This window comes from Gopherus evgoodei, chromosome 4, assembly GCF_007399415.2.
Source record: "Gopherus evgoodei ecotype Sinaloan lineage chromosome 4, rGopEvg1_v1.p, whole genome shotgun sequence".
Taxonomy (NCBI): domain Eukaryota; kingdom Metazoa; phylum Chordata; order Testudines; family Testudinidae; genus Gopherus; species Gopherus evgoodei.
Genome location: NC_044325.1, coordinates 105,871,326 through 105,895,428, shown reverse-complemented (window position 1 = coordinate 105,895,428; position 24,103 = coordinate 105,871,326). Strand labels below are relative to the sequence as shown.

Sequence of the window (24,103 nt, the reverse complement as noted above, 5' to 3'; positions counted from 1 at the left end):
GCCCTATTGGACAGGCTGAACTGCATTTCCACAACTTCTGCCACTCATTCCACAATCATCTGCCAAGGACATCTGCGGGGACCCACACCCTCATCTGGTGTCTGTGTCCTGAGACAGCTTCAGGAACTTGTTGAAGTATATATTCACAGAATCTGATGGAGAAGATTTCAGTCAGCAAAATGAGTACTTTTCTGTTCTTGCCAGGAAGAAGGAAATCTAGTTCTGGAACCAGAAGCTGAAGAATGCTTAAATGTAGGATATTAGCCCCATGGATGGCAGTCAGGCCAAGCAGTTTGTCCTTAGGGTATGCCAAAACGGGCATATCCATTGGGAGCAGTTGAACTAACATGCCTATATTTACCCATACGCCAGACCTGACTCTCAAATAAATAGTCATGAGAGGTATCCCAAAGCCTAAGAGCTTGAAACATCTCCACTAATAGAAGATGAAGAATAATATCCATCTTCTTCTAAGGGACCTGCTTGCAAGGCAGTCTGAGAATTACCCCCTGAAAGGGGCTTACCACCATACCTCCCATGTGTCTTAAAAAGCATTGCCTGATTGACAGAAACCTCTAATAAGTGGGAGTTAGGCTGCATGGAAATAGTCAAATCATTGTGTGCCATATGCTTCAGCACCAGGTGGTGCTGTGGCATAGGCTGGCCTGGTAATTACAAAGCCTACACTGGGGATACTAATACCAGCAGCAGTAGCACTCCTGCCATAGGCATCAGAACTGGGATTATTGAAGCAGCAGCAACTGGCATCAAATGCACAGGGCCTGACAGCTGCTGTGCTGAGACTGTCTGCACTGAGCAAATCAACACTGCAGAAGATTGTAAGTGTGCCAGCATCTGAGGCACATGATCAGAGCTGGTCTACATGTTTTACCGCCCCAGATAGAAAATTATTTTTGTGCATCCCTCCGCCCTGTTCCTGTTCCCCAGCGAAAGGCATAAGCAAACACACATACACACACACACAAAAACCCAGCTCTTTCTTTTGAGGGAAGTCTTGCCAGGAAATCTTCCTCTGCACTCCTGAGGAGCGACGCTTGTCCCTGCTCACAGCTGCAATGGCAGGAGTGACCAGAGTCCCAGAGGTTACGGCAGTTGATGGGGCACTTTTCACTGTGGATTGTGCCCGACTAGTGGGGTCCTGTCTCCCATCTAGTTCAGAGACTAGCCTCATGCCTTTCTTTAAAAGGAATAACTTCTTCCTATTATTCCTAGATTTAGTTGTCCTTTCAGTAAGGGCTTTACAATCCTTACATGTCTTTTACATGGCCCTTCCCTAAATGGTCAAGACAGTGTACATGTGTATCACTAATGGTCATAACTACCCAACAAGACTCATGAAAGTTAAGGCCCAAGGGTCTCAGTCCCAACATAATGCCAGATGCCCCTGAACAGGACAGAAAATAAACTAAATAAGGCTAAAACCTACTAAATCTAAATAACCAATAAACTATTTATTAAAAAAACCAATCAGATGTGACTGGGGAAAAAAGTGGACAATATAGCTGGATCTCAGTTCCAGCAAAGAGCAGCGGAAAGGAACTGAGGGTTGGCTTGTCACTCTGCCCCCTTTATACCTTTGAAGGAAGACAGGGATTCAAGGTCGTCAAGGGAGTAGGTGCAACCAATAGACACTGCTGGCTAAAGCATTCTGACATCAAGTGCGTGGGGTGCAAGTACGACATAATTGGAACACACAAACGCTTGGAAAAAAAAAACCCTCAGATTTCACCAGTCCTGGTAAGAGTCAGAGAGGCCTATGAGGTGCGGAACCTGACCTGCTCAACTGACATAAGGCTAGCAATAACTGAGCCTTATCACTAAGGAAAGCCTGATTGTCAGATACAAAGATGTATTGCAGACCTTGGGGAGCTTCAGTAACAGCATCATAAACATACAGCTTACTTGCTATCTGCAGATGTTGGAAGATATCCTTAAGCCTATCTAGCACAATGAAAGGTACTCTGAACAAAATTTAGAAAATAGATTTGTAAGCAGAATTCAGGGACTCATGAACTGGTTTAACAGCCTTGTGATTACATAGAAGAATGGCACATTGTGGATATGTCTGAACTCATGGACCTGAAAGTCAGTACACACAGACAACAGCACATCATAGTCATCACACAGTACTTTGAGCTGTGTGTCAGGAAAGACAATAGTCTCCACCTGATACTATTCTTGATTAACAGGATGGAATTTGGCAGATAAGGTTGGATAAGTTATCTTTGCGTATCTGCACACTCAATAACCCTATGAGGAACATACCATTTTTGCCAACTGCCATATGGAATCAAGTCTGCAACCAGGTATTCCAGCAGAAACATCAGGAGATCTTTGGCCATATTCAAGGAATTATAGCAGCAATATTATCATTATGGAAGAGACAACAGAACAGCATAACCAATTCTTGCACCCAGCTGATAGGAATGGCATATACCAAAAAATGTTAAATTCAAGAAAGAAACAATTCAATTCTAAACTTTGTGAACAGGGGCTGCTATCAGGGAGTTTCACAAGGAGTTTGGAAGGGGAGTGGGAAGGGGGCAAGGTTCACTTGCTGTTCTTTAAAACCTATAAACTAAACTACATTCACAACTTCTTGATTTAAATAAAACCATTTCATTAACTAGGTAGCTACAGGAGACAATGCAGGCAGAAGCCCAGCACCAGAGTGGGGGCTATCCAGTATATTGCGCTGTGTGCAGCATGTATGATTACCTGCCCTGTGGGTGGTTGGCATATGTGTGCATTCGGTGCAAGGAGCTCCTGGCCTTCAGAGACTACATACGGGCTTTGGAGGCCAGGGTGGCAGAACTGGAGGAGCTAAAAGAGGCAGAGAGGTATATTGATGAGGTTTTCTGGGACCCTGTAAAATTGTCCCACCTCCGGGCAGACAGCCCCTGCACTATTGAGGAAGATGAAAGGCCCAGGGAAGCAGAGCAGTCAACAGGAGCAGAGGGAATCCTTCCCATAATTAGGACCCTTCTTCCAGATGGTGTTAGGATATTCTCTCGCACTGAGGTTACCTCTCCGGGGGAGGGAACTCCAGTCATTAGGAAAAGGCAAGTGTTAGTAATGGGAGATTTGATTATTAGAAACATAGATAGTTGGGTTTGTGATGACCGGGAGAACCATATGTTGACTTGCCTGCCTGGTGCGAAGGTTGTGGATCTCTTGAGGCATCTGGATAGACTTATGTGTAGTGCTGGGGAGGAGCTGGTGGCTGTGGTACATGTAGGTACCAATGACATAGGGAAGGGGAGGAGAGATGTCCTGGAGGCCAAATTTAGGGAAGAGACCGAAATCCAGGACCTCTATGGTGGCATTCTCAGAAACGCTCCCAGTTCCATGTGCAGGGCCAGGTAGGCAGGCAGAGCTTAAGAATCTCACTGAATGGATGAGCCAATGATGTAGAGAGGAAGGGTTTAGATTCATTAGGAACTGGGAAAACTTTTAGGATGGGGAGAGCCTATACAGGAGAGATTGGTTCCACTTTGGTTTAGGTGGAGCCCGACTTCTGCCACTAAACATTAAAAAGGTTGCAGAGCAGTTTTTAAAACTAGGACATGGGGGAAAGCCAAGTGCTGCAGAGGAGCACATGGATCGGACAGAGACTTCTCTTAGAGGTGAGTCTATTGATAGAGATTCTCCAGGGTACAGTCAGGAGCAGAGGATGGAAGAGGATAATGTAAGGGCCAGATCAGATGAGAAACATTCACATAAAGAATCGGACACATCAGAAAAGGGCAGACAAATAAGTAGTGACAAGTTTTTTAAGTGCTTGTACACAAATGCTAGAAGTCTAAATAATAAGATGCGTGAACATGAGTGCCTCATGATGAAGGAGGATATTGATATAATAGGCATCACAGAAACCTGGGGGACTGAGGACAATCAATGGGACGCAATCATTCCGGGGTACAAAATATATCAGGAGGATAGAACAGGTCGTGCGGGGGTGGGGGAGTGGCACTATATGAACGAAAATGTAGAATCAAATGAAGTAAAAATCTTAAATGAATCCACATGTTTCATAGAACCTACCATCATAGAATAGATAGTAATTTCATGCTCTAATAAGAATATAACATATGGGATCTATTATTGACCACCCGACCAGGACAGTGATAGCGATGATTAAATGCTAAGGGAAATTAGAGAGGCTATCAAAATTAAGAACTCAACAATAGTGGGGGATTTCAATTATCCCCATACTGACTGGGAACATCACCTCAGAATAAAATGCAGAGACAAAATTTCTCGATACTTTAAATGACTGCTTCTTGGAGCAGCTGCTACGGGAACCCACAAGGGGAGAGGCAACTCTCGATTTAGTCCTGAGTTGAGTGCAGGAGTTGGTCCAAGAGGCAACTATAACAGGACCACTTGGAAATAGTGACCCTAATACAATAGCATTCAACATCCCTGAGGTAGGAAGAACTTCTCAACAGCGCAACATTGTGGTATTTAATTTCAGAAAGGGGAACTATGCAAAAATGAGGAGGCTAGTTAAACAGAAATTAAAAGGTACAGTGACTAAAGTGAAATCCCTGCAAGCTGCATGGGCGCTTTTTAAAGACACCATAAGGAGAGGCCCAACTTCAATGTATACCCCAAATTAAGAAACAGTAAAAGAACAAAAAAAAGCCACAGTGGCATAACAACCATGTAAAAGAAGCAGTGAGAAATAAAAAGGCATCTTTTAAAAAGAAGTCAAATCCTGGTGAGGTAAATAGAAAGGAGTATAAATACTGCCAAAATAAAGTGTAAAAATGTAATAAGAAAAGCCAAAGAGAAGTTTCAAGAACGAATAGCCAAAAACTCCAAAGGTAACAACAAAATGTTTTTTTAAGTACAACAGAAGCAGGAAGACTGCTAAACAACCAGTGGGGCCCCTTGATGATTAAGATACAAAAGGAGAGCTTAAAGACGATAAAGTCACTGCAGAGAAACTAAATGGATTCTTTGCTTCAGTCTTCACAGCTGAGGATGTTAGGGAGATTCCCAAACCTGAGCCAGCTTTTGTAGGTGACAAATCTGAGAAACTGTCACAGACTGAAGCGTCACTAGAGGAGATTTTGGAATTAATTGATAAACTTAACAGTAACAAGTCACTGGGACCAGATGGCATTCACCCAAGAGTTCTGAAAGAACTCAATGTGAAGTTGCAGAACTATTAACTATGGTTTGTAACCTGTCCTTTAAATCGGCTTCTGTACCCAATGACTGGAAGATAGCTAATATAATGCTAATATTTAAAAAAGGGCTCTAGAGGTGATCCCAGCAATTACAGACTGCTAAGTCTAATATCAGCACGGGGAAAATTAGTTGAAACAATAGTAAAGAATAAAATTGTCAGACACATAGAACATAAATTGTTGGGAAAAAGTCATCATGGTTTCTGTAAAGGGAAATTGTGTCTTACTAATCTATTAGAGTTCTTTGTTCCCTGTCTTTTAACCAGTTCTCAGTCCTTGAAAGGACCGTCCCTTTTATCCCATGACAACTTCATTTACATAAGAGCCTTTGGTGAGGGACCTTGTCAAAGGCTTTCTGGAAATCTAAGTATACTGTGTCCACTGGATCCCCTTCTCCACATGTTTGAACAAAGTAGGAATAAATGGTAAATTCTCAGAATGGAGAGCGGTACCTAGTGGTGTTCCCCAAAGGTCAGTCCTAGGACCCACTCCTATTCAACTTATTCATAAATGATCTGGAGAAAGGGGTAAAGAGTGAGGTGGTAAAGTTTGCAGACGATACTAAACTGCTCAAGATAGTTAAGACCAAAGCAGACTGTGAAGAACTTCAAAAAGATCTCATAAAACTAAGTGACTGGGCAACAAAAGGGCAAATGAAATTTAATGTGGATAAATGTAAAGTAATGCACATTGGAAAAAACAATCCCAACTATACATACAATATGATGGGTCTAATTTAGCTACAAAGAATCGGGAAAAAGATCTTGGAGTCATCATGGGTAGTTCTCTGAAAACATCCACACGGTGTGCAGAGGCAGTCAAAAAAGCAAACAGGACGTATATTACCATCCTTATATAAATCGATGGTATGCCCACATCTTGAATACTGTGTACAGATGTGGTCTCCTCATCTCAAAAAAGATATACTGGGGTACTTGAAAAGTTTCAGAAAAGGGCAACTAAAATGATTAGGGGTTTAGAACGGGTCCCATATGAGGAGAGTTTAAAGAAGCTAGGACTTTTCAGCTTGGAAAAGAGGAGACTAAGGGGGGATATGATAGAGATATATAAAATCATGAATGATGTGGAGAAAGTAGATAAGGAAAAGTTATTTACTTATTCCCATAATACAAGAACTAGGGGCCACCAAATGAAATTTAATAGGCATCAGGTTTAGAACAAATAAAAGGAAGTTCTTCTTCACAGAGCACACAGTCAACTTGTGGAGCTCCCTACCTGAGGAGGTTGTGAAGGCTAGGACTATAAGAGTGTTTAACAGAGAACTGGATAAATTCTTAGAGGTTAAGTCTATTAATGGTTATTAGCCAGGATGGGTAAGGAATGGTGTCCCTAGCCTCTGTTTGTCAGAGGATGGAGATGGATGGCAGGAGAGAGATCACTTGATTGTTGCCTGTTAAGTTAACTTCCTCTGGGGCAGCTGGCATTGGCCACTGTCGGTAGACAGGATACTGGGCTAGATGGACCTTTGGTCTGACCCGGTACGGCCATTCTTATGAGAGAAGTCTGTGTCCATGTCCTCATCACTCTTGTCACCGCGCTGCCATTGCCTCCTCACCTGGTTCTGCTTTTGCACGTTCTGGTTCTGCATATACTGCAGGATAATACAGCTGTTTTTAAACTATTTTTATAAAAACTATGAGATAGACAGTGACAGTCAAGGAGTTAGACCTTTGGAAGAAAAAAGGCTGTACAGGAAAAGAAACTTGCAGCTCCATGTAGTAATGACATGGATGCAAAAAGGATGGTCAAGACACGAAAGATGTTGTTCCTGCTACTAAATCCTTCTTGCGTATGAAGGATCTGCTTTTGTGTTAGGACAGAACCCTATTTGTAGAGGAAAAAAGGTAGCTGAAACAGTACTATGTTAGATACAGCCATATGAAATTTACCAGGGCATGCAGAGAACCAAACAACAACATATTGGACAGGTATATCTAGAGATACTGAGAAGATAATAAAAGGATGTTCAAGGTGTGCACACAGCAGTCCCAGCAATTCAAAAGAGCTGTCATGAGTTTATGAGGTCTCAGACAATGGGAAATATTTGTTTGAAAAATACTAAACCGCATGTAAAAATGGAAAGATCTATATTCAAAGTATTCAGGAGTGATAAAGATCCCAGATAAAACTGCAAATTCGATTATTGCTAAACTAAAAGCACTATTTATCTGGCAAGACACTGCAACCACTTATACGCAACTGTGTCCCATTTGTAAGTTTTTAGTTCCAAATGTCTGCAAAGGAGAGGAATTTGGGGAACAAGTGTTGCAGACATACAACCATTGCTCAAAAATAAAGGAGAATCAGGGACAAATGCACACTTGGTCATTATGGAATGCCGCAATGTGCTAGTGACTGGCACATCATTAATCATATTCGTCAACCCAATTGTTAATGGGAAAATTGTTCAGAGGACAGAAGCAGAAACCCAGTGGCAGCAGCCTTATAGAGATCTCAGAACCTGAGTAAAGTAAAAAATCATCTGGAAGAAGCTCAGGACACACAAAGGCAGTTATCTAATCTAAAGAAAGATTTCTTACAGTTGAAGTAGGAAGTCCATGTCAGGATGGAAGTAAGTACCAGATGACTGCCTGCTCTTTTGAACATGTCAGACAAAGACATTATTCCTGTGCACTACAGAGACCACTGGAAAAAGAGATGCTTGAAGACCTACAAGGGCAGACTCTGGAAGGTTGCAGCTTGTGTAAAATCAGTTCAGTATCACGTAGGATCAAGAACTGCCTAACGAACACCAAGGGCCCCAAAGAGCAGTCTCTAGCAAAATAAACCATTTGAAAAAAGAGAGACTCCCATGACCAAAACATCCAATGGTGGAATTATTCATGTGAGAAAAGGCTATGGGACTACATGCTTTTAAAGAATAGTATCTTTAAAATGATTTTATGGAGGGTCAGGTACTGGTGACTTCTGATGATATCAGCATTATTTGCTGAGTTATATGTTAGTTAAATTTTTAATTGGTTTATAGTTTTGTATTATAGTCACATAATTAATTGATTTACAAGAGGAGGATGTAATGGACTGTGCCTATTACTCCTGGGGGAATCTGCGCATGCGCAGAATTTATGTCCAGGCAGACTTCTTTGCTTTCCTGCAGAAATGTAACTTTCTAACAGGGAAACAAACGGAAGACACAGGAATGGTCATACAACCACTGCAGTATGTTTCGGGTGCTCATGGCAGCTGGCAGAGAGAGAAATCACTGAGGGGCAGGAGACAGGACTGGGGAAGACCTGGCTGGCGGCTCCTACCCTGCACTGGGCTCAGCTGCTAGTCCTGGCTGAGTGGGAAGGACTGAGCTTCCTCTTCCTCTGCACAGCAACCGGTGCCAGGTCAGACCCACTCCAAGATTCCTCCGCTGGCTGCAGGAAGCTCTTCAAACTCACACATTCCCACTTCCTGCACCCACCGCTCCTCAGCTGCATGGGGAGGGATCCCTGTATAGGGGGCTGCTCCCCATCTGCCCAACCCTGTTGCATCCAGATCACCTCATATTCAAACCCTCCTGCCGAGCCTCACTCCCCCTGCACTCAGAACCCCCCACCCCAATGAGCCACACTCCCCCTGCACCTGGACCAGGCTGACAAGCCACCCACACCTGAATCCCCACACCAAGCCCCAACCAGCTGCACCTTGGTCCCCACCCCACTCACCCAGCATCTGGACCCCCCACTGAGCGTCCCGCATCCAGATCTCTGCCCCCGCTCAGCTTTATCCCCCCCCCCAAACCAAGCCACAACCACCTTCATCAGGAGCCCCTGCAGAGACCCATTACCATTACACCCAGAACTCCTCAACAAGCCCCTGAGCATCCAGATCCCCCACTGAGCCACCAAAACTCAGATTGCCCCATACAGAACCCTCTCAACCCACAACTGGATCCTGCCACACTAATCCCCTCCACACTTGGATACTGCCTTGCTGAGCATGTCTCCCCACACCTGGTGCACCTGGCACAGAGGGGCAGGGCCCTGGTGTGTTTCTGGAGCAGGTCCGGTCCTTGTGCTGTGTCAGGGTTGGGTGCAGCCTCACTTCTGAGTTCGTGTCCCCAGGGAATGGCAGGGAAGGAGCTGCACAGTGATCTCCCACTTCAGTGCAGCCAGTAGCCTGTTCTTCCCAATGCCATGCTGGAGCCTTCACATGTATTTGACAAATAAAATTTGCAGAATTTTAAAATACTGTGTGCAGAATTTTTAATATTTTGGAGCAGGATGCCCTCAGGAGTAGCCTTTAGAGATCTAGAAATTCCCAACACTTGGTTGGATGTGGGTGTGACTGAACAAGGTGGAGAGACTGCAGCAAGAGATAGTTTGTTGGAACCATCTGGGTTATTTCTCTGTGTTAGATGCCAGACTTCACATCATGAACATTACACTGCAGAGATCAAACTTTAGGCAATCTGGGAAATGCCTGTGAATTCAGGGAAGTATTCGGAGTGGATAGAGACCAGATCCTATCCTGTCTGACCGGTCTAGTCCTTCCTCATAATTTGTAATAGCAGTGGTGAGATTGCAGATGATTTAGAAACTGACCTTAGAAAGCAACAACTCTATGGGTGCTCAAATGTTAAAAAGAGATTTAAAAAAAAATCTTATTAGGAGAGTTCCCAGTAGTCTCACATTCGGAGCAGAAACTGCAGAATGGGAATACTGTAATGAAGGCAAACAAAGACAGACAAAACAGGTAAATCTTGTTTTTTCAAAAAAGTGTTGGAGGAAACCCCAAATTCTTTTGAAATCTGGAGAAAAAAAAGTAGTCTACTATTAGATTTGGGGATACAAAACCTTTGCAGAAGAAAGGCAACTCAGTAAGTAACAGTATTAATAAAATCTTGATTTACCTGTATAACATCAATATTGAATTTTCAGCCACCATTTATGTATGATAATTGTGAACTTGTTTGTTTTGTAAGTGTGGCTTTGTAGTTCTCTGTATTTTGCACCAATTTCTTGTGTTTTTTTTCTTGCATCCATCCTTAAAATGTTATTATACATTCTATTATAAACAATTTCTACCTTCATCTGCATTCTCTTTTTTCTTGTTTCCTTTTTGTGATTGGCTAATAAAAGTGTGTGTTGCTTTTCCTGCATTATCCTCTTTTGTTAATTCTTTCTCTCTTTATTAAGGTTTTTGTTTCGTGTTCTTACCAGCTTCATGCACAGTGAGACAAAAATTCTCCAGGCTCTTTGTTTTATAACTCCAAGTTCTGGGAAAAATAAATTATTTCCACAACAATTCCAAAATACATCTCTACTCCAATATAATACAACCTGATATAACACGAATTAGAGTATAACGCGGTAAAGCAGTGCTCGGGGAGGGCGGGGCTATGCACTCCGGCAGATCAAAGCAAGTTCGATATAATGCAGTTTCACCTATAACACGGTAAGATTTTTTGGCTCCCCAGGACAGCGTTATATTGGCGTAGAGGTTTCATGTATAAGCAGGTGCTCCTGCATCTAAATGGTGCCTACTTATGCTGGCCACTCAGTTGCATGATGAACTGTATCCAGATTTTATTCTGCAAGCCTTCATTTCTCAACTGTGGGGTCACAAGAAGAAAATGCAAATAAAAATGTATTAAAAAAACCCACTTGTCTTCAGCAGCTGTCTAACTGCTTTTAAGTTTACTTGTTTCCCCAACAAGGCTATGCATGTTTATACAGTGAATAAAAAGCCACCTTCACTGAATCAGTCTCTGGGTGAATCCAACACCTACTTCTACTACACATAACTGCAGAAAGAAAGGGCTGCTTTAGATTCTCCTGGCAGGCACCATTCTTCCTACTATTTTTGCTAAGTGACTGAGAAGGCTCTAGTTATGGTATATGAGGATTCAGAACCTGAGATACACATGTGGGAAGTGGGGAACTGATGTGGGGCAGGGAAGAGTTAAAGGAATAATTGTGGAAGATGGTGCTTAAGAAAAAAGTTAAGACTATTAAGCTATGCATACATATATTTTGTTCACTAAAACACACAATCATCCACTGAAAATGTATCTTTTCCTTAAACAGAAAGTGACAGTTTGTGCAATATACTGCAAATATCTAACACAGTATCAAATATTATGACAAGAATACATTCACTTATTCTGAGGTCCAAAAGGGGGCGATAGGTAGATCAGTTTAAAGTCTCAAACTGTGGGTCGGGAACTCAAAGTGGGTCATTACCCCACTTTAATGGCTTCACCGGGGCTGGCGTTAGACTTACTAGGGCCTGAGGCTGAAGCCGAAGTCCGAGCCCACCACCCAAGGCTGAAGCCAAAGTCCAAGGGCTTCAGCCCTGGGCTGTGGGGTTCAGATTAGAGCTCCCCCACCCCCAAAAGGTAATCTGAGTGAAAGTAATCTTGGGTGAATCTATCATTTCATGATTCTAAGGAAAGGAAGAAGCGAGAGAAGCAGAATAAGGTCACTGTAGGTCTCAGTGTGCATATGGTGTTGAGAGGAGGGATTTAAGTTTATTAGGAACTGGGAACCTTTTAGGAAAGGAATGGCCTATACAGAAGAGATGGGCTCCAGCTAAACTAAAATGCTGGCACATTAAAAAAATCTTCTCCAACCTTTTGAATTTTAATTAAGGGCTGGGGGAAAGTCAATAGGTGCAGAGGAGCACACAGTTCTGGCAAAGACATTCTGTACATAAGTGCTGGAACTAGGGATGCTGGGGGTGCTGCCACATCCCTAGACTTGAGGTGGTTTCCATTATATACAGGTTTTACAGTTTGGTTCAATAGCCCTCAGCACTCCCATTATACAAATTGTTCCAACACCCCTGGTTTTGTAGGGAAGAATTTATCAAATGGGGAATTCTATACTCTACTAAAGAGGATAGGAAAGAAGTTGATGAAGTATAAGTAGAAGTTGGTGAGAAACAATCAGACGAAATAGAGCCCCATTTAAATATAACACATGACGACAAGTACCTGAATATTGACAAAATATACAAGTACTTCTATACAAATGCTAGAAGTCTAAATACCAAGATGGGTAAACTACAGTGCCTGTCATTAATGAGGATATTGATATAAAGGCATCACAGAAACATGGAAGATGAGGATATAATCAATGGGACACAGTAATATCAGGGTATAAAAGTATACAGTAGGTCACACTGGTGTGGGAGTGACATTATATGAAAGCATAGAGTCAAATAAGGTAAAAATATTATGTAAAACAAGCTGTCCATACACTCTATGGATAGAAATTTCATGTTTGACTAAAAAGAGTCTAGCAGTAGGAATATACTACTGACCACTTAAAGATGGTGACAGTGATTGTGAAATGCTAAGGCAGGTTAAAGATGCTACAAAACCAGAAAGTGCAATAAAACTGGTGAGTTTCAGCCAGTCTCAGGCTGACTGAGAAAATGTCACCTGAGGGCATAAAGCAGAGATAAAATTTCTAGACACCATAAATGACTGCTTCTTGGAGCAGCTAGTTCTGGAACCCACAAGGGTAGGGACAGTTCTTAATTTAGTCCTAAGTAGAACACAGGATCTGGTCCAAGAGGTAACTATAGATGACTCACTCAGCAATAGTGACCATAGGGTAATAACATAATATCCTTTCAGGAGGGATGTGAATGAGTTGACTCACCCCCACAGCACCTCCTACTGGTTGCTTTGGGGAATTAGCTTGCTTCCAGCCACGGAGTGCCCACTGCAGGCCAGTGATCCACCTATCCTCTGCTGGCCCCGGGCCCCTCCCTGGACCTCAGTGCCCCTTTAACTGGGTCTCCCCCCTCCCAGGGGAACCCCACCCCACTATCCCCACTTTGCCTCAGTATTGGCTACTGGCCAGTCATTGTCTAGCCCCATGCCCTGGAGCAGACTGCAGTATCAGCCACTCATCAAAGGCAAAGGGGGGTTGGCCTGGCTACCTTTACCTACCACTGGGTTGCTCCCTGCAACCCCCAGTACCTCTTGGCCTACCTCTAGGCAGCAACCTGGGGCTTTCCAGGCAGCAGCTCCCCAGCTCCTCTGCCTTTCCCCAGCCCTGCTCCACTCAAGGTACCTTGTCTAGCTCCCAGCAGCCAGACCCTTCTCCCTCTACAGCCAGAGGGAGACTGTCCCTGGATTGCTCCCTGCAGCCAGGCCCTTCTCCCTCTACAGCCAGAGGGAGACTCCTTTTGCTTCTGGCTCCCTGGCCTTCTTATTAGGCCTTGTGGCTCAGTTTGGGGCGTGGCCCCAGCTTCAGCCACTTCCCCAATCAGCCCAGCTTAAAGGCTGCTTTCTCCAGCCCCAGCCCCTTCCCCGGGCTGTTTTTAACCCGTTCAGGGCAGGAGCAGAGATCCACTCTGCTACAAGGGATAATACCAAAAAAATCACCACAGTAACATTTAACTTTAAAAAGGGAAACTACATAAAAATGATGACACTTGTCAGATTGGAATTAAAAGCAACTGTCATAAATGCCTGCAGAGAGCATGGAGACAATTTAAAAACTCCATAAAATAGTAACTTTAGCTCAGACTAAACATATACCCCAAATCAGAAAAGACTAAAATGAGGACTTAAAGAATGCCACCATGGCTAAAGAGCAGAGTAATGGAGGCTGCTAGAGGCAAAAAGGCATCCTTTAAAATTTGGAAGTCAAATCCTAATGGGGAAAATACAAAGATACACAAACTATGGCAGATTAACTGTAAAAATATAATAAAGTAGGCCAAGAAAGACTGTGAGAAGCAGCTGGCTAATGACTCAAAACTAACAGTAAGAATTTTTTTTTAGTACATAAGAAGCAGGAAGACTGCCAAACAGGAAGTAGGTCCACTACACAACCAAGGTGTTAAAGGAGCAGTCAAAGAAGACCAGGCCATTTCAGAGAGGCTAAACCAGGGGTCAGCAACCTATGGCACGCGTGCCAAAGACGGCACTCAAGCCAATTTTTAATGGCACACTGTGGCCTGCTGGGACTCCAGTGTGCCATTAAAAATCCTGCCAAGCGCTGCGCGCTCCCGGGGGGCAGAGTTTGGCTCTGTGGGGAGGGAAAGACACTCCCCACTCATCCAGAGCCCTTCCGCTGTGCGAGCAGTGCTCTGAGGGGTGGGGCTGTGTGCTCCCGCGGGGCAGCGTATCTGGCTCTGCTTGGAGCCTCATGGTAAGGGGTCCGGGGCCAGGGGGGTTGGATAAGGGGTGGGGGCAGTCAGGGGACAGGGAGCAGGATCGGTTGGATAGGGGGTGGGATCCCGAAAGGGGTGGGTGGCTAGGTGTGGGGATATATGGAGGAGGCAGTCAGGGAGCAGGGGGTGTGGATCAGGCATGGTAGTCCCGGGGTCTGTTAGGGGTCAGGGCACAAGGAGAAAGGAGGGTCCTGGGGAGCAGTTAGGGTTGGGGGGGTCTCTGGTCAGGGGACAGGAGCTGGGGGGTTGGATGAGTCAGGAGTTCGGGGGGGGGCCGTCAGGAGGCAGGGGTGTGGAGAGGGGTTGGGGCAGGCAGGTAGCGGGTGGGGGTTGTATGGGTCCAGAGTTCTGGGAGGCCTGTCAGGTGGCTGGGAGCGGTTGGATGGAGCAGGTGGATGGGAGTCCGGGAGGTCTGTCTGGGGGTGGGGATGTGGATAAGAGTCGAGGAAGTCAGGGGACAGGTAGGGTCCTAGGGGGGCAGTCAGGGGACAAGGAGCAGGGGAGATTGGGGTTCTGAGGGGGACAGTCACCCAGCCCTCTGACCTGAGCCCTGACCCCCCCCCACCCAGCTCTGAGCCCTGCACCCCCACACACCTCCAGACCCCTGCACCTCTCTCATATGCACCCAGCCATCTGTTGACTCCTTCACCTCACCCCCCACAACCCCAGCACTGACTCTGGCATCTCCACACATACCCAGCCCCGCCAGCCCTGACACCTGCACCCCCTGCACATGCTCCCAGCCCTCTGCCCTGACTCTTGCATCCCCCCACATCCCCGGCCCCCCAACATCCCATGCACCCCACACATCCCCACCCCCACCCTGAGCACCAAACGGGAGCTCCTGCACACCCCCCTCACATTCCCATCTGCACCCCTCAGACCAAATGGGAGCTGCCCTGGTAGAGTGCCCCCACACCCAAATCTCCTGCCCCAACCCTGAGCTCCCTCCCTCCTTCTAGCTCCTGGCCAGACCCTTCACCTCCAGCCCTGTGCTCAGTGCACTCCCACCCTCAGCTCTGTGCAAACAGAGGAAGAGAATGGGCCAGAACCAGGGAGAAGGTAGGTACTCACTATATGTGGACAAGGCCAGGACCCCAGACCAGCAGCAGGGTGAGCGGGTCCGGCAGCCGGGATCCCAGCTGGCAGGAACTGGCGGATGGAACCCCTGAGCAGCAGTGGGCTGAGCCGCTCAGCCCACTGCTGGTCTGGGGTCCTGGCCACTGGCCCTGCACAGCCCGCTGCCGGTCTGGGGTTCTGGCTGCTGGACCCTTCCCAGCTGGGGTCCCAGCCGCAGGCCCTGCTCAGCCCACTGCCAGCGTAGGTGAACAGAACCCCAGACCAGCAGCGGGCTGAGCGGGCCGGCAGCGTAAGATCAACATTTTAATTTAATTTTAAATGAAGCTTCTTAAACATTTTGAAAACCTTGTTTATTTTACAATACAACACTAGTTTAATTATATAATATATAGGCTTGTAGAGAGAGATCTTCTAAAAAACATTCAAATGTATTACCGGCATACAAAACCTTAAATTAGAGTGAATAAATGAAGATACGGCACACCACTTCTGAAAGGCTGCCGACCCCTGGGCTAAACAAACTATTTGCATCAATCTTCACTGCAGAAGATTTGGGGGAGACAGCCACATCAGAATTATCCTTTTCGGGTGACCAATCTGGGTGTACTGTCCCACACTGATGTGACAATAGAATTGGATTTAGAACAAATTGATAAACTGAACAATAATCAGTCACCAGAAGCGTTCTGAAGGAACCCAAATATGAAATTTCAGAATTAGTTCTGTTGCTGAAACAAGCCTCTCTACCAGATTATTACAAGGTAGCTAATGTAACACCAATTTTTAAAAAGGGCTCCAAAGGCAATCCTAGCAATTAAAGATAGATGAGTCTAACCTTGGAGTCACCATGAACAGTTCTCTGAAAACTTCAGTTCAGTGGGCAGCCGTATTCAAACAGACTAACGGCACATTAGGAACTATTAGGAAAGGGATGCAATACAAGATAGGAAAATATCATAAAGCCACTATATAAATCCATAGTGTGCCCACACTTTGAATACAATGCTAAATTCTGGTCACCCCATCTCAAAAAGGATAGGTTCAGAGAAGGGCAAAAAAGATGATCAAGTGTATTGAACAGCTTCCATACGAGGACAGACTAAAAAGATCACCCACGAAAGCTTATGCTCCAATAGATATGTTAGTCTATAAGGTGCCACAGTACTCTTTGTTGCTTTTTACAGATCCAGACTAACATGGCTACCCCTCTGATACTTAAAAAGATCAGGGCTCTTTAGCTTAGAAAAGAGACAACTAAGGGGCAACATGCAAGAGGTCTGTAAAATTAAGAATGGTGTGGAAAAAGTAAATAAAGAAGTGGTCTTTAACTTTCCTCACAACACAAAAACCAGGGATCACACAATGAAATTAATAGGAACAAGGTTTAGGACAAAGAAGAGGAAGTACTTTTTCACACAACACAAAATTAACCTATAGAATTCATTGCCACGCGATGTTGGGATGGCCAAAAGTATAACTGGGTTGAAAGTGAAGTAGATAAGTTCATGGAGGATAGGTTTATCAGTAACTAATGGCCAAGGTAATCAGGAACACAACCCCATGCTCAGGATGTCCTTAAACCTCAGATCACTGATACTGGGAGGGGAATGCATGGGTGGATCACTCCAACTGTCCTATTTTGTACACTTCCCTGAAACTCTGGTACTGGACATTCTTGAAGAAATGATACTGGGCTAGATGGAACATTGGTCTGACCCAGAACGGCAGTTCTTAAGGACATCAGACTTAAAAAAAGCAGAGTTTAACAAACTTAGAACTAGTAGGTAAGGTCCCATGGGAAGAAAACCTAAGGGATAGAGAAGTTCAGGACAGCTGGCATTTTTCAAGAGACAATATTAAAGGCACAACTGCCTAATATTCCGATGGGAAGGAAAGACAAGAAAAATATTAATATGACTTCATCAAGAGTTCTTTAATGACCCAATAACCACAAAGAAATCCTACAAAATGTGGAAACATAGACAAACTGCTAAGGAGGAGTGCAAAAACAAAGCACAAGCATGTAGGGACAAGAATGTAGAAAGGCTAAGGCACAAAATGAGTTACACCTAGTTAGATGTACTCAAGTCAGCAGGGCCTGATGAAATTCCTTGTAGAGTACTAAAGGAACTAACTGAAGCAATTTTGGAACTCTTCTCAATTACCTTTGAGAACTCATGGAGGACAGATAAGGTCCCAGAGGACTGGAGAATGGCAAATATAATACCTATCTTTAAAAAGGAGAACCAAGAGGAGAACCAAGTATAATTATACACCAGACAGCCTAAGTATGATACCTGGAAACATACTGTAACAAATTTTTAACAATTAATTTGTAAGCAAATAGAGGATAATAGGGTTATCAGGAATAGCCAACATGGGTTTGTCAAAAAGAAATCATGTCAAACCAATCTAATTTCCCTGTTTTGTTTTGGTTTTTTTGGACAGAGTTAGTGACCTAGCGGATAGGAGGGAAAACATGATCTATCTTGATTTTAGTGAGGCTTTTGACACAGTCCCACATGACATTCTCGTATGAAAACTACGGAAATATGGTCTAGATGAAATTACTATAAGTTAGGTGTTTAGCTGGTTGAAAGACTACATTCCGAAAGTAGTTATCAACAGTTTGCTGTCAAACTGGGAGGGTGTATCCAGCGGAATCCTGCAAGGGACAGTCCTGGGTCTGCTACTATTCAATATGTTCATTAATGACGTGGAATACAGAGTGCAGAGTATGCTTATAATATTTGTGGTTGACACCATCTGGGAGGGTTTGCAAGTACTTTGGAGGCTACAATTAGAATTCAACTGCTTAAACCATGAGGCTATCCTTTCTCTACGTGCAATCTACTGCTTCATTCATTCCACACCTTTCAGTGTCTTGAGCAAATGAGACTGAGGTGCAAAAGACAACAGCCTCCTTTACTAGACAACCCTAGTTATCCCCAGCACATGGTCCATCCTGTGCACTGAATAAGACAGAAGTTCTATGGAAAAATAGTATATGATTATGTAACTAAAGACTATTATAATGACTATAGCAAAGGGGAGAGTATTAAGGTTGTACAGACAACCTTAATTCTAGCATTTCCTAATCTTTGAGTGCCTGACTTTGCAATATGAACAGTCTTTAAACTTAAATTTGGTTTATATATTTTCCTAGCCCCCTAGCTCTGGAGTGGGGCTGGGGATGAGGGCTTAGGGGTGCAGGAGGGTGCTCCTGGCTGGGAAGTGATATTGACCATCCTATGTCTCATCAGCACTATCAGAACTATAGATATAAAACACATCTCTATCATTTGAGCTAATGGAATAACTGACAGAGAATAATAGCCTATTATTGCTATATGTACCAGTCTCTAAAGGGGGATGAGACACACAATTTGCAAGTAGGTTTCACAGCTATTTATCAGATAGCAGAGGACAGAAACTCAGGAATCTTGGGTTCCAGTCCAGGTCCTAAAAGGGAGCATGGGCTCTTGGTTACAGATCCTTCTATGCTTGTCCACCATGTCTGTCCCCTCTTCCCTTAGCATGTATCACCTCAGCCTCTCTCTGCCCCACATCTGACATATATTCTCCATCTGCCCTCCCTGTTCCTATCACCTTCCACAGCTTGTCTTTGCCTCCCTCATTCCTCACTCCTTTGCAATCCAGATAGGCTGCTTCCTCCTTTGCCTCCATGCAGCCTGGGCAGCAACACAAGCTGCACTGAGAGCACCAGAGAGGAAGTCTCTATGCTCTTAGTTCTTATGCCCAGAGCCACTGAGGCTTGGAGGAACAAATACAGGAAATTTCTGCTCAGCCCCTGCAGCAGTGACATGAAGCACTGGTATAGAAAGGAAGTCCAGATAATTTGGCTGCCAAACTCAAGAAGGCATTTACTGAGCACATGCTAACTATGTTTTTAGAGAGGCTTCTAACTAGCCTAACATTTGGGATGATTTTCATGGGGATGGCAAAAGGCATATCCCTAATACCAGGTCAACTCCCCTGCCAAATTTCAAGTCTCTGCTCCAACACATGGAAGCACTAGAATGTATCAATGAAGTATGTGTGTAAGTAAGTTTTTAATATGGGAAAAACAACATTTTTTCCTAACCTTGTTTTAAGAAATGACTGAACCATTTTAGCTGAAATCTTAAATAAGTACATAAATAAATGGTCGAGGGAGACACCCAGCATGGAAAATTTCAGTCCAAATGATTAAAGTTTGACAAAGTTATAAGCAGCTGAAAATAAGATCTTATAATAGAAAATGCTAGGTAATCTTAACTACATGTATCGCTACCAGCTCTGCATAAAATTGTAAGTACACTTTCTTAATTTTATGTATTTTTAAACTATCATCCCAGGGATGTGCCTAATTGGCAAGAATTTACTTTCACAGAGAAATACCAAAATAGAGGTCTCAACAAGCCCAGCAAGTCACCTTGAGTATGAACCAAAATCAGGATATTGTCATTGTACTGACTCAGCAATACCTGCACTCACAAACCTGCAACTGCAGTCAAGAATTAGAGAGAATTGAACCTGAAAGTGAGGAGAAGCTGCAAGATGGAGTAATCACTATACCGAAGAAATACTGGCAAGTTAGACAGCTATAAAACTCCAGTGGAAAAATTGAAATCTGCCATTCTAGAGGGAATCCTTTAATCTCAAAGTGCATTTTCAGTAGATTAATATTAGCTTTCCCAATGCAGATAAAACAGACTGACCTGATAATGGGGTTTATACCACTGTTTCAAATCCCAGTCCCAAAGAATCATCTGTAAAAGAGATAAAATAAATAGTAATGAGTTATATGCTCATAGTAAAAAAGTGTGTATTAGTAGAATACATCTTGATCATTTCATGCTATTCACAATAATTCCCTCCAAATTTTGGTGGGTGAGAAAGGTTAATTTTCAACTGATCATTTCACTGTCTCAATTGCTAACATTAAAACAAAAGTCATGATAAAATATGAAAACCAAATATAGCAATAACTGTCAGTAAAAGATTTCTATTTTAAGAGCAATACAATTTACTTATTGATAAAGTAACTATATGGTCTTTTTTTTAATCTTACAGGATTGGAGACAGTAAAAAAGTCATCCATCAGACAGGTCACAGCAGTGGGTGGTAATGCCGCTTTTCTGTTTTTATTTATCTAGTTATAAAGGCAAACAAAATGGCACCTACGCTAAGCTCTAAGCACTCTTGGAAATAATTCATAAACATAGTTAAACATCGATAAAAACAATGGTCGCCATATACATTTACAGCAAAAGGAAAAACAATGAGAAAACAGTTTCACTTCCCCCTAAAATCACTCCCTTAAGCGACATCCCACTCCCCAAAATGCTCACAAAAGAAAAGTCTTGCGGTGAACAAATATTGTCTATTTTGGACCCAGGGTGAGGATGGGGGCAGGGGGATTTGAAAGCCATGGAAAATGCCCTGTCAGGAACTCCTCTTATATATCCAAGAAGTTCCATCTTCATCTTCTGTAAACCTGAACTGCAGAACTGTAGCACAAGCAGAGAGGAGGACTCTCAAGTAAGCAGATCCATTACAGTGATTTATATGTAAAAACGAACACCTTTAAATATCCCTGTCAACTAGTGAGATGCACTGGTCTAATGTATTCACCACAAGACAGTCCACTTCATAGAATCATAAAAATATAGGACCGGAAGGGACCTCAAGTAATTAAGTCCACCCACCTACACTGATGCAAGTTCAAGTAAACTTAGACCATTCCTGACAGGTGTTTGGCCACATGTTCTTAAAAACCTTATTGGTCAGAATTCCATACCCTCCCCCTTGGAAGCATCTTTCAGAGCTTAATTACCTTTATAGTGAGAAAGTTTTTCCTAATATCTAACATAAATCTCCCTTGCTGCGGATTACACCCATTACTTCTTGTCATACCTTCAGTGGACATGAAGAGTAAATGATCAGCTATGTTAAGGGCTATTCTAAAGAGACTGAAGACTGTTATCAGGTCCCCCCTTAATCTTCTCTTCTTAAAACTAAACATGTTCAGGTTTTTTATTCTTTCCTCAAAAATCAGATTTTCTAAACCTTTTATCATTTTTGTGGCTCTCTTCTGGACTCTCTACAATTTGTCCACACCTTTCCTAAAGTATGGCACCCAGAACTGGATACAGCACTACAGCTTCGGCCTCCACAGTACCGAATAGAACAGGACAATTACCTCCCATGTCTAACATACTACCCTCCTGTTAATGCACCCCAAAATGATATTCGCCTTGTACGCAGCTGCATCATATTGTTGAATCATATTCAATTTGGGATCCACTATAACTAAGGCTATGATTATGTCACAGAAGTCATGGAATCCGTGACTTCCAGCAACCTCCGTGACACTGGAGGCCCCCAAAGCTAACCAGCCGTCCTGTACTGTGAAAAACTGCTAATCTGACTGAATATGCTACTTAGGGTGTACTGAGCATGCTCAGTAACATCTGCTGAAGCCAGCAGCGAGGGACCCCTGCAGCAGCCCAGCCTTCATGGGCGACCCCTGCAACTGACCTGCCACTGGTGCTGGCATGGACCCCATTGCTCTCCAGCTGCCACCACTGTCAGGGCCCACCCCGCAGCTGCTAAGCTGCTGTGAGCAGCCCATCCCCATTCTACCCCCACTCCCCGCCACAGGCAAAGAGATCCTGGAGCTGCTCAGCGGCTGGTGGAAGGGGCCCCCCTACAGCTCCCCAGCCGCCATCATTGGTAGCAGTGGGACCGTCCTTCCCCCCACAGCTGACTGGCCATCAGTGGGGACCCGAGCTGCCCAGTTACTGGCGGCAGCAGAGGGACGCCGGAGCTGCTCAGCAGCCACAAAGGACCCCCACATCTCCCCAGACTGCACTACGAGCAGCCACCACCCCCACCCCCTGCAGCTCACAGCTGCCTCTGGCCATGGCAGAGGGACCCCAGAGCTGCTCAGCAGCTACTGAAAGGGGCCCCCCACATCTCCCCAACTGGCTCTGCAGGGCAATGGGGACCTTGTAGCTCCCGGATACTGCAGAGGGGTTGGGCAGTGTGCTGGACCCTCCTCCCTCTCCATTTTCTCAGGAATGTTTTTAGTAAAAAAGTCAGGGACATATCATGGCTTCTGTGATTTTTTGTTTCATGGCCGTGATCTGTCCATGACTTTTACTAAAAATAGCCATGACAAAATCGTAGCCTCAACTATAACCCCCAGATCCTTTTCATCAGTACTACCACCTCACCAGTTAATCCCTGTTTTGTAGTTGTGCATTTGATTTTTCCTTCTGAAGTGAAATACTTCGACCTTGTCTTAAATCGAACCTCATCTTGTTGATTTCAGAGCAATTCTCTAATTATCAAAGTCTCTTTGAACTCTAATCCTGTCCTTCAAAGAACCTGTAACCCCTTCCAGCCTGGAGTCATCCACAGATTTTAAAAGCATACTCCACACTCCATAATCCAAGTCATTAATAAACAGACTGAATAGCACCAGACCCCAGGACTGGCCCTTTCAGAACCCCACTAGATATGCACAGATTAGTTTGAGGGCCTGTTTTTTTTTTTTATCCAATTAAGCATGCACCTTACAGTATTTTCATTTAGATCACATTTTCCTAGTTTTCTTATGAGAATGTCATGTGTGACTGTGTTAAAAGCCTTACTAAAAATCAAGGTATATCATATCTACTACTTTCTCCTTATCCACTAGGTCAGTAACCTTCAAAAAAGGAAACTAGATTTGTTTGGCATGATTTGTTTTTGATAAATCCATGCTGTCTTTTCCTTATAACCCTATTATCCTCTAGGTATTAAACAATTAATTTGTAAACAATTTGTTACAGTATGTTTCCAGGTATCATATTTAGGCTGACTGGTATATAACTCCCAATTCCTCTTTGTTCTCCTTCTAAAGATAGACAATATATTTGACCTTTGCCAGTCCTCTAGGACTTCACCTGTCCTCCATAAGTTCTCAAAGATAATTGCTAACAGTTCTGATATTGCTTCAGTTTGTTCCTTAAGTACCCTAAGATGAATTTAAGCAGGCCCTGCCAACTTGAATACACCTCTACCCCAATATAATGCTATCCTTGGGAGTCAAAAAATCTTACCGAATTATAGGTGAAACTGCGTTATATTCAACTTGCTTTGATCCGCCGGAGTGCGCAGCCCCTCCCGCCCAGAGCACTGCTTTACCACGTTATAGCCGAATTCATGGTATATCGGATCGCATTATATCGGGGTAAAGGTGTACCTCTAACTTATCCAAATATTATTTAATCTAATCTTTCCTTATTTTGGCTTGTGCTCAGTCCCTCTTGTTAATATGAATTGTATTGAGTATTTGGTCTCTAGCAACCATTTTAGCAAAGACTGAAGCAAAATAGACATTAAATACCTCAGCTTTCTTAATGACATCAGTTATTAGCTCTTCTTCCCTGGTAAATATGAGACCTACTCTATGCTTCATCTTTAATTTAACAAGTGGTAGGCCACATTCTATACCAGTTCATTTTCAAGTGGATTCAAGATATAGCTTCAAGTGGAGTATATTCCTGTACAGTAACAGAGTCACAAATTGATAAAAGTATGAATTACAATGAGGTCCTTTTTGGTAAGAAAAGATCAGAACCTCCAAA

The 24,103-nt window shown here is 43.7% G+C and overlaps 1 protein-coding gene across 2 annotated transcripts in view; it reads right to left on the bottom strand.

The window, feature by feature from the left end:
• Positions 1 to 24,103, bottom strand: part of PDE3B (phosphodiesterase 3B) — a 289,004-nt gene that overhangs the window by 128,455 nt on the left and 136,446 nt on the right. For both annotated transcript variants that reach the window (XM_030560452.1, XM_030560453.1), the window contains exon 2: positions 20,186 to 20,236. In XM_030560452.1, coding sequence (XP_030416312.1) covers positions 20,186 to 20,236 — 51 coding nt within the window. The remainder of the gene's footprint in view (positions 1 to 20,185; positions 20,237 to 24,103) is intronic.